An 11,719-nucleotide genomic window follows, 5' to 3' on the forward strand; every position below is an offset into this window, starting at 1 on the left:
CTTAAAGAGAAAAATTAACCCTCCTGCCTCTCCTGAATCTTGAGTACTTAAGAGTTCCCAACCTCAATGCTGATGATGGCCCTTCCTGTAAGAGTATTTACAAAGTCATAAAAATACAATAACAGAGACAGAGAGAGAGAGCGGATCATCTGTGTTTGGTGGGTCTCGAATGCATTTTGAAACCCATTTCTTCTCTATTTTCTCGCTTCAAAAGGCATTCTAGACCCAGAATCTATTCCGCATACCAAACACAACCTTAAGTATCTAGTGTCATTTGACTTGGGTACAAAAGTTCCTAACCTTTTCAGAATTTTCCAAATTTTTGTATGCTTAATTTATTCTATCTAATTAAGTTGCGTTTGATATGCATTCTTGAAATACATTCTAAGCCGATAATGCATTCTAAGAAATCATACCAAACACAGCTGTAGAATTCCAACCCACATCTTAAACATCTAGACCCACAATTGATTTAACATATATTTGTTATCTCATCTTCTCAAGCTCAACATTTTGTGGGTCCTGGGCAATCCACCCCTAAGATCTCAACTCTAAATCATGGATAAAGAAAATGAACTATACAACTATACTTTGAAAGCATTTGAAATCGTACATCAAACATTTTGAATTTAATTTGCGTTTGGGATGATTTTTTGGAATGCTTTCCAAGAATGCATACCAAATGCAGCTTGAATAATCCAACAAGGCTATTTTTATCTGCATAAATTTAGGCCCATATATGGAAGGGATATGTGCGGCACAGCTAAACGGCTGACAGCACCTTGGGCATGCTGGGCTCCCCGGAGGTGAGCTAAATTCATATAAGGAAGGGCATCTTTTGTTTTCTAATATTTATATATAGAGATAACAAAGAGAAGATAGACAAAACTTTCACAAATGCATATATCACACAAATTTTCACTTACAAAATTCCCACCAGAAAACCAGTCTAGCTAGATGCAGGAGATTTGAGAACCTGCAAAAATAAAGAAAGTTCTCAATCAATGATCAGAAGTGGTGGTGGAGAGTTGGATTCGAATCCAAAAGAAACAAAAAAATCATATAAGAGAACCAAAAGATGGGAAGGGAGAAGTAAAAGATAAGAACAATAAGTAACCCTTCAAAAGAAGCTTCTTTAGGAGTTTATAGAGAACAAAAGCTAACCTCAGAAATTTTGAATTGAATGAGTCAGAGATTTTAGGATTGAATGAAAAAACCAAAAGCCTCTAAACCTTCCACCAGATTTTGTATTGAATAGGAAAACCAAAGTTTCCAAGCCCTCCACCACTCACCAGAGAGTGCATATATTGCATGTTTCTGCTGGCAAAAGTTTCATTTATAGGGTGTTTGGTTATAGTCTTTATCACTTAAAAGCGCGTCTTTGACTTTGATTTTCTATTTGGTTAGTGGAAGGAGTAATTAATATTATGTAATATTTTTTAATTATTAATATTAATTGTCAAATGTCACAGCAGTTAGTGAATTGCCACTATTGTTATCATTCTATGTGATAGAGGATCCATATCCATCTAATTTTTTTATTTTATTTTATTTCTTAGGAAAATGATATAAAGGCTTTCATTTCATAGAAGAGAAGGGAAATACATGAATCTATAGATATAGTTTTATGGATTTAATAATGAAAAAGTAAGGATCCAATCGTGAGCTCTACATCCATTTTGGTGGTCAAATTTCTCTATAATAAAAATAGAAAAATATCTTCTGTGAATTCCCTCCATAATCTTTTTTTTTTGGGGAACATTCTTAGTGGGAGAGTGCGGGGGCCAATGAGAGTGCACGTGGAAGCATCATAGGGGTGGAGTTTCTGCCTTTCATAGGGGACAAGGCAATCCCACCCCCATTGTGTTTGGTTGTGGGCGGTACACTCACCCACAAAGAATTTTTCTCGACATTCTCTCTTCCTATCCTCTTTTTCCTTTAATATTTTTCAAACTGCCCTTCCCACGACTTTGATTCATTATGCTTGGTGATTCCTTCTCAGACTCATCGTTTGGAGATTCTACCTCTCATGAAAATATTATTGGAAATTTGATTCGAAATTGTGAAAACTACAAAGAATGCCATTGATCTCAACATATTGTTATGCTTATTACTATAGATCATAGTTAGTTAAAATGAGTCTTACCAAAAAAAAAAAAAAAAAAAAGTTAGTTAAAATGAGAATAGCCAAAAAATTATGTTCGGTATAATGTGTTTAAAATGACTTAGCATTTGAATGAGACAGATAAAAAAATACGGTTGAACATTTTCAGGATAGCCAAAAAATTCAGAAAAAAGAAAAAAAGTACGGAACAAGTTTTAAAAGTTTAGTTGAAAAATACTGGACATAAAAAGAGATCATGTACACACATAAATTGTGGAATCAACTCATGTCTAATTAATTAAGTATTAATAGGGAGAGGGATAGGCACGTCGTTTGCGTATCGCATGCTAGCAGACAATCTTGATTTTGATCATAGATCGACCAACAACCAACCGAAACTTAAAACCGATCGAACGAACCCAATTGAAATTGAATCAATATGTTCATTCCCCGAAGTATACTCCGTCCTTATGCTATATATTAGACAATTGATAGTCCAAATATGAACTTAGCCGGATCCAGCTCTTCTCCAATGAGCACCCCACCCCCATTGAGTGCCCAATGAGCATCCAGTGGTTGGGCTGAGTGGGCGTACGCCAGGATGTGTCCTTGCATGGGTCCAACGGACATTCAGGCAGCCCAGTCGTTAGATGCCTCATTGGACACTCATTGGAGAGGAGCCCGATGCCTTATAGCTGGTTTGATATGCTAACTGACTAATCGATTTTGATTCAGTCAAAGTTTGGACTGGGGACCGGTTAGATAAATGGTCTGGTCCCGATATTTGAGCTTAGAATGGTGATCGGGGACCGATTAGGCGTGATCAAAACTAACTAGGACCGACCGGTTGGCACCCTATACTTCCCCATTAACATTTGTTTAAGATCTACTTGGCTATTCAATTAATTGATATTTTCAAAGGGATTAGCAGTTTAGGATAAGGGCAGACCTACCATTATGATTTAATTCTGTTTTATTATAAATAAAAAGGGAAAGGGTTGGTAACGCGAGTGCAGGGAAAATAATGGAGAAGATGCTCTTGATTTTTTCTATTTTTATAACTTTATATATATAAATTCGTACAAAAAAAACTTAAAATAAATAAATAAATAAAATAATTACCCAATAAATAAATAAAATAAATATTGAAAAGCACGTCTTAGAGCTTATTGCCATAAACATTTACATAAGAAAAATATTACAACCATTAACCTTATTTTTAAGCCTTGGATGGAATAAGTTGGCTGTTGGTACAACGTGCCTATGTGTATTACAACCCACCAAAGCTTAGCCTTAATTAAAGCTAATAGGTTGGACTAGCTTAAGCCATTGGAGGACAAAAAATTTCATCCTTTTGTGTGTAGAAGCAAACGTATGACTAGATGATGAAGAAGATATGAAGAGACATAGCTTTTCTCTATATATGAATGCCACAGAGTTTTGAGAAATTTGTAAAGTAACAAGTTTTTTCAACAGATTTGTGTATTTTTAAGGGGCAGAAGAACGTTACCAGACTGCGTGGCCCTTGCACAATCAAGAGAGCCATGCACATGAGCATCAATGGAGGGGGGGGGGGATTTTTTTCATTTCATGGACAGGGGCAATCATTTTGTGTGATCTTGTGTCTTGGAGCATGTTGCACATAGTTAGGCAAATATTTTTTTTTTCTCTACTATTTATTTTGGGTAATCAGTAGAGTTAAAACAAACTCAAGCTTGACATATAAGTAAGAATGAATGTATTTACCTTTCACTAAAATGCCAGCCCCCTAATTTGCCACACAGTAGATATTTAGGGAATTGTTTGATTGGCGACGCCTCAAATTTCATATTCAATTTCAATTATATTCACTCCTATGTATTGGCATCTTCTCTTATATTTTGTAGTCAAGTCATTTATTGGCATGCATCCTTAGCCGATAATCGAGGGGAAGAGTAGTTAAAAGAAAATTTTATAAAACAATCATGTGACTTGCTTGATGTCTGATGTGGAATGTCGGGTAGTTAAGAAGCATCATATAGATAAACTCAGTGTAGCTGCAATAAGGATTTGGAGATGGATGTGTGACAAAACTAAGAATAAAGTAAAAAATGATCAAATTAGAGCTTATTTGGTGTAGCTTTGATACATGATAAACTACAAAAAATTCGTTTGAGGTAGCATGACCCTACTCAATGGAGGCCTTTAGATGCTCCAGTATAGAAGAGTGATTTGATTCATTGAATTAATATTTGTGAGTTATAAAGTTGGAATTGAGGGTATAGTGTTGCTACCCTAAATCGGATAGACGCAATATGTCCAGTTTGATTAGGGACATATAGGGTGTCTTACCTTTACTTCACAAGTATAGACCGCTAAACAACACTACAGAACCCACTTTGAGTATCAGTAGCATGCACTAAACAGGGTCGAGAGAATAGCATCGCTTAATGTTGTTTGTTACATTACTTGGAGATATAATGGGGTCTGGCTTTAGGCGATGCCAATGGGTGTGGCAGGCCCAACAGCCCAATTAGCTAGCTCGGCTAATTAACATTCCTAGCCAACAGTTACTAGGGTAATCACTACTCCTCTTACTTTCATCATCTTTGGGAAGTCATAGTTCAAACCTTCAAGAGCAACAAGAAAAAGGTCATCAGGACACAAATAGATTCATGCAAATTCAAAACAAGGAAAAAATTATCATTATGTGGTCTAGAAATGCATTGAACCAACTAAAAGTAATCATGGTCTAAAAATGCATTAACTTGTCTTAGTTTCTTGTGAAACCGAGATCTCTGGGTGGTTTCGGTTGGTTTCGACCGAGTTCTCTTTCCATGGTCCAAAGTATAACTGGTCAATCTGAAAGTTCCAGATATATAAACATGATAAAAAGATTTATTACTAATATAAAACATGATACAAAAGTTTATCATGCCAATATTCAATTTGAAGAGATCCATTTCTCTGGAAGTTACTTCATCTACATTTGTTCGTACAAAAGCAAAGATGATCAGATTTTTCTTTACATAGGTTAATCAGAATTTATAACTGAAAGAATCTATATCCAAACCTTCAAGCTTTCTTCTTCTCAGGAAGCTTTTGCAGCTTCAATCTCCGTTGCTTAAACAAGTGCAAGTAAAGCTTCAACCACATAAATGGGTAGCATACAAGCAAAGCCTACATCAAACAGTATAAAATGAAGATTGTTAAGACCCAAACGAATGTGATATATGCAAAGATCAACAAGGATGGAGGAAACACGTTGCATCTTTGACAAGATAGGAAATAACGTTTCTCCATGGCACAACTGCATCTTATGGAGTTTACAAAGAGCACCACTTTGACAGCTGGACTGGCTTTGGGTAGTGTTTAGCACAGCATTTTAGTAACTTTAGCCTGGCCACAACTTCAGATAAGAAGAGTCCCTGACAGGAAAATGAAAAATGGCCACATCTTGAAGTTGTATATTCTATGGGCACACGTTCTCTAAGTGCATCTGGGCGCAGGCTGCACCCAGACACATGGGGCGGGACAGGGAGGTTTGGGTCATTGGAGGGGGTGGGCTGGTCATTTCGCCCACCCCAATGTGTCTGGGCGTACCCTGTGCCCCCAGTGCAGAGAACTTTATCCCTTGTTTATATGTATAAGATTAACAATTTTAGGCCAGCTTTGAAATATATTCTACTCAAAGTAATGCAATTGCCTCTCTAATATATGAGATGAAATATCCATTAACCTCTGCTAAGGTCGAGGTATTTTTAGCTCATTAGCCTATCAATTTGTTAATTATTCTGTATCAAAAAAGTAGACATAGTAAGTTTAACTTTAAGAGGGCGGGCCTCAATGTAACAGTAAGGTTGCTCCATCACGACCTGGTGGTTGCAGATTCGAATAGGGAAACAGCCTCCACAAAGTGGAGGTAAAGCTGCATACATATCTGCCCCTCCACAGACCCCATAGTGATGGGAGCCTCGTGCGCTGGGTACGCCTTTTTCAGGAAGTTTAAATTTGACTTTAAAGGCGACTTGTGTAGTGTGAATCTTGTAAGTAAATATACTGTTTTATAGTCCAAGTTACCTAGACTGTTTACCCTAAAAGGGGGAGGGAGGGAGGGAAAGAAAAAGCTTATAGAGATTGAATGCATGAATACCCACGAGAAAATGACCTTATAGTTTTATGTTTGTTCCAGAAGTAGAAAGTGTTCCATCTGTTCCTGAATAGCTTCTCTCAAAAGAGCTAACCAAACAGCATGTATCATGATCATGTTGATGTGTGTTGATATACATTGTCGTAGCCCTTGCTTAATAGCTCAAGCTTTTGGGATAAGCCGTTGTAACTTGGTATCAGAGCCAGGAGGTCGGATGTTTGATCCCTTGTAAGTGCAAAGAGTTTGTGTTATGTGTTGTTGTGCCCCTACACTTTGTGCCCCTTGGTGCCACATGATGGTGTGGCTGTGTATGTGGCTCTGCATGTGCGAAAAGGTGTTGATGTGTGTGGATATACATTGTGTTAGTCCTTACTGAACAACTCGAGTTTTTGGGATAAGCAGTTGTAAGTTGTAACAGATCAGGTGGAAAGATAAAACATTTTTGAGCATAATGAAGACCGGGCAATGCTTGACTTGGGTTGGCAGCCCGGAGAATATGACATACATGTGAGCCTGGTCATAATGTATTAGGTCTTTGGGTAGCTTCTGTAGGTGTATCCAGGCAAAAATTATTTGGCCTGGGCCAGAAACTAGAAACCCTAATGCATATGAAATGTGAAATGCAGAGAACCCCAATTCCCAACAGTGGCAAATCTACAAACAAACATAAACTTAATTGGACAATCTTAATGTGATACACAGTATGTTGATTAAATATCACAAAATCTTCATCATATGTTCCAAGCAAAAGTCTTAACATATTCAAAACTATTAGATCAATTTAATATCAAGAAGCTCTAGTAACAACATATATGGCAGATTGTTCTGTAAATAAAAACGCATTTCCACAAATCCATTTCCTGACTTACCATGACAGAAGAATAAAAGCTGAAAGGCAATCCACTAAAGAAATCTGCATAGAGGTTTTTCTTCTTTATAAATGGAAGAGCTGCATACATAAGCCACACTGCATTCAAATGAGAAATAATCAGAACCTGGTAAACAATTTACAAAATTTAACCAGTAAAGGAGAGCGAAAAAAAATGCAAGATGGAAACACAGAAATTTGTCAAAATAATTATAAACAAACATCAATGGGAGTCTACTGGGCTCACTTTCTCCAGGTGCTACACCGATCGGATATAAAACAATGAACGCAGTGTACCTTAGGTAAAAAGGAAGAAAGGCATCAATTGATGATTGGAAAGCACTGTTAGTCTCACACATATGGAATAGACATATGTCGATCTTCTTTAAATGACGTAGAGTCAAACCTGAGATAGGTGAGCCATGATGGACAATTCCCAAGATTACTTAAAGCATAATGCGAGTATCTGATTAACTGTAACAAGTGAAAAGGTTATAAATCATAAAAAATGAAACAGAAAATAGAACCCAAACAAGTATCAAGAGGATGAAAGAGGTGCATTTTAAAAACTGTAGCAAGTGACAAATGAAAAAGTTGATAATAAAAAGCTAGTTTTCTACTTTTGTCAATGAATCAGACTAAATAGAGATACCTAGACCAAGTCCTATGGACTTTCAAAGTCCTCCAGCACAGAAGTTCATGAGATGAAAAAGCAAGAAGATTTAACATTAAAAAAATTAAGAAGCACACTAACTTGCACCAATACTGGTGAAAAATGTTTATGGACTAGAATACCACTTAGCACACACAAATGACAATCTATCAACCCTTCTTGATTCATACAAATATATTCCCTGACAAGATGAGTGTAATTTAACCCTTCTCGGTTTCATTTTGTGGGTCGACAATTCAGATGGATCTATTACATAACTGGCATACAAATAACAAAGCCAAAGGCTTTGTAAAATGGTAGCTATTCTTACATTCATCCTGCATTGACCCTGCATCAACCGGATACAGGACAAGAACTGTGTAATTACATTACACAGAATAGAGGTAGAAATTCTTTACAAGTTTGATAGACTGTCTCGTCTGACATATAATTGAAGTATGTGATTGGTACTTCCATAATCAAAGAGATAACTTTACTGCAACTGAGCATAAAAGTGAAAAGAATTGATGATTCTAGACAGGTTTCTTCAACTTACGTAGTTTTTTTCATCTCTATGATTCCTGCATGTACATCGCACATTTTAATAACATGTGTCAACACCTGACCTAAATGAACCACCAAACTCCACTAATCCTAGTTCAAAGCAAGCAAGGATAATTCACTCTCAATTTCTAAAACAAATATATGCATAGGATAATATTTTTTTTTAAGATATTCACTTCAAAGGGAAACTAGATTCCCCTTGGGTTGATCTTGATAGGAAAACCAAGACTGGGATGCTAACATACCCCTAATTTTAACTTCAACAACACCGGTACTACCTATTTAGGAATTGGCAGTGCCAAAATCACCATTCCCTAAAACAAAATGAATAACATACTCTATTGTAAGGTTTAGCCGTCATTTATGTAGAGGCTTCTACTAAATCAGTATACGTTTATGAATTTTGTATCAAAGCACACTCTTGGCATCAGGATTATTAGCATGCAAAGATGATGATTTCAAACAGATTCCGCTTCATGCCAGGGTGGTGACCTTCGTTTCATTTCCAAATTCATCAACTAGAACTCAGATTGTGGGGATTTCTATAATACTTAGTATGAACAGAATTAAGAATATCAATATTGATGAGACAGAAGACCATCATTGCTCACAGATAAAAGACTGCAGATACTTAACAGGGAAAAGGGGAAAGAAGTGAATACCTCACTTAGACTCCATGCCACAAAAGTTATAAAAACTGAGGGCAGCTCCTGAACCTGTAGAAGAGTAAAAGAAAAAAAAAAAATACAGTGTGATTAGTAGGTAATGATAACCATATTTTCAGAAGTTTAGGAAATTATAGAAATATTTGTATTTCTTTCTTTCTTCTATTTTTTTTTTATATAAAAAAAAAAAAACTATGCATACATCCTTGTTTATAGAATTTGACCAGTAAACAAAATAAGAGTTCATTTTCCCCTCAAAATGCATCGGAGAATGTTTAAAGCAACCAGGAATTCAGAACGATGATAAATACCTCCACGATTTGACGAACAATTAAAAATAATAATTGCGTTCTCCCACCCCATTGCATCAGAGGAAACAGCACCCCACTACGAACAAGGCCTTAATATTGACAAAATAAAAATGAATAGCTCAAATTAGATTTATGTACCCCTTCATCGATCTGATATGGTTGCAAAACAGTAAAAAGATGACCAAATAAAATAAATCGAAACTAAGTTGAGGACTCCTACCAATGGCCCCATGTAGAACTTCCAGGAATGAAACAGCTTGCAGAAAACCTTTCATCAGAGGGTGGGGAAAAAACACCAGTAACAAATAATCAGAACCTAGTTCTAGTCTATTAAAATTAAGAATAGACAATATCCAAAAACAATGGCAGAAACTTACAGATGAAATCTCCACTGGAAGCATATGCTCCATGGAAGGACTTGGTGGAGATTAAGCTTCTCAAAACCCAAAATAAAGAAAGTCCCCTGCCAATAAATGTGACAAATGTGAGTGTTCTTGTGTGTGTGTGTGTGTGAGAGAGAGAGAGAGAGAGAGTGAGAGAGAGACAGAGAGACCATCCTATGAATTGAAGAGAATTGTAAGCAAGGAGATAGAAGTTAGATAGTTGAGACATCGTTTGACAGCGAGAGCTTCACTTGGTTCACTCACGTCAGTTCTGGCAAACTCAATCTCCTTTGCTCCCCAAACTTTTCAACATTTCACAGATTCATCATGCCTGAAACTCAAACCCAAAAAAAAAAATAGACTTTTCAGGGAAACGAGGCTCATAACAGAAGAACCTACACCCTCCCCTGTAAGTCCGTAACTATTTATGCTCTTCAAATGACCGAAATAAAGTTCTACAATGTAGAATTAAAGCTCTGTGTACTGCACTTATGACGAGAGAGTAAGAAACGATTAGAAAAAAACACACATCTGATCTAACAACCACTCCTGAAAAATAAAATGATTAAACCTCACGAATTCAGCAGTAACGACCGAATCCGCCCGTCGTTTCCGTGTAGAAAATAATTATATGGAGAGTGTTATCCACGCTATTAGTGTGGGAAATCTCGCACGGCACTGTAATGGCGGCTGTGCGTAGAAAAATATTATCATCTACATCATCGTTAGGAGGAATCCAGAGCTAGCTAAGGATGCCGAGACTTATAAGCAGTATCTGGTCGATACGGTTTCTTCCATTTCACACCAGCTAGTGATTGACTATAAAGTATAAACCCACCCATGGGCCATGGGAACTCTTTGTAAGGAGAATAAAATTGATTGTAGAGAATGATTTCTGATTTGAAAGGAAAATGATGACACTTTGGATAATATACACCCTCAATTCTCCGGATCAGGATCCTCTGCAGTACCCACGGGGCGGCAGTGGGGCACACAGGGCGTTTGTTGTGCTGTCGGATGTGCACTGCCGCCCCACCGATATTGCAGAAGATTTTAATACCAATTTCTCCCTCTTCTTTTGGCATCTTTTTTCTCTGAGATGATTCATTATTGTCAATTTGAGACTAACTTTATTACAATGAACTGTCATATGAAGTTTCTATTAGGCCACTTTTGGTTTTTTTAGAGGAAAAGGTGGGTGGGATTGTTGGGAAGATGGGACCCACATGTTAGTGGGGAGTTCGTTAGGTGAAAATGTTCAAGTTAATTTTCCCAGAGTTTAGATTTGCTATCCACATGGGGACGGGTGGGGATAGATCCGAACCCTTCATAGGGTTATGGGATAATAACTTTGTATAGGATAGGGGTGGGATTTTGAAGTGCTACATCAGTAGAAATAGTTAATGATGTTCTCTAAGCTTTTGTAAGTTCACCATCCTAGGTTAACCAAATAAGATTAGAATAAGATTTTGAAATGTCACATCAATATTTTTTCGTCTCAAGTTCCCTTTAAACAAACGAGGGCTAACGAAAAAGCCGTGGGGTTGTTTGTTCATTTTGAGTTTAGTGGTTACCATCAAATCCATTCCACCCTTATATTTGGTGAGTTCTCTTAGTTCCTCTTTTACCCAAAAAAAAAAAAAAGTTCTCTAAGTTCCTCCACTCGCCCATAGTATTAATAGAAAATAACATATAATCTTCTATCAAACATAGTAAACTCCAACATTTTGACATTTATTAGGATTTCTATAGAAGAAGCCGCGCGAGGACCTATTAACTTGTGTATCACTGTATGATAAATGAATGGGGACAACACTTAAGAAAGGTACTCTCATGAGTATGAGATGGTTGTTGCATGAGTACTATGAATACTTACAATCTTGAAAAATATTAGTTGTAATAGTGCAATATTTATAAGATATTTTTAATAATATATATTATCTATACCCTATCTATTTTGTTAGCCCACATGACCAAGTCACATAGACGTTGCTTCGAAGGATTTGCTGCGATACGAACAAGTACGGCATCCATGGCTTCATC

The 11,719-nt window shown here is 36.7% G+C and overlaps 1 protein-coding gene across 1 annotated transcript; it reads right to left on the reverse strand.

The window, feature by feature from the left end:
• Window positions 1-5,024: 5,024 nt before the first annotated feature.
• Window positions 5,025-10,013, reverse strand: LOC122649485 (very-long-chain (3R)-3-hydroxyacyl-CoA dehydratase 2). The gene is made up of 9 exons (XM_043842667.1): window positions 9,847-10,013; window positions 9,671-9,756; window positions 9,514-9,561; window positions 9,294-9,382; window positions 8,980-9,033; window positions 7,508-7,575; window positions 7,349-7,398; window positions 7,103-7,200; window positions 5,025-5,263 (listed from the first exon to the last, which is right to left on the reverse strand). Exons 1-9 carry the CDS (start codon window positions 9,903-9,905, stop codon window positions 5,159-5,161), a joined length of 657 nt encoding a protein of 218 aa, XP_043698602.1. The 5' UTR covers window positions 9,906-10,013; the 3' UTR covers window positions 5,025-5,158.
• Between the last annotated feature and the right edge of the window lie 1,706 nt (window positions 10,014-11,719).

The sequence above is a fragment of the Telopea speciosissima genome, chromosome 2 (assembly GCF_018873765.1).
Source record: "Telopea speciosissima isolate NSW1024214 ecotype Mountain lineage chromosome 2, Tspe_v1, whole genome shotgun sequence".
Lineage (NCBI taxonomy): Eukaryota > Viridiplantae > Streptophyta > Magnoliopsida > Proteales > Proteaceae > Telopea > Telopea speciosissima.

Excerpts from the sequence above, each read along its gene's own strand:
- LOC122649485 (XM_043842667.1), bottom strand. The coding sequence starts at position 9,905 with ATGTCTCAACTATCTAACTTCTATCTCCTTGCTTACAATTCTCTTCAA. Across the intron at positions 7,399-7,507 it reads TCATGGCTCACCTATCTCAG|GTACACTGCGTTCATTGTTT; the intron begins GTTTGACTCTAC and ends TTTTTACCTAAG. Across the intron at positions 7,201-7,348 it reads CGGTGTAGCACCTGGAGAAA|TGTGGCTTATGTATGCAGCT; the intron begins GTGAGCCCAGTA and ends ATTTGAATGCAG.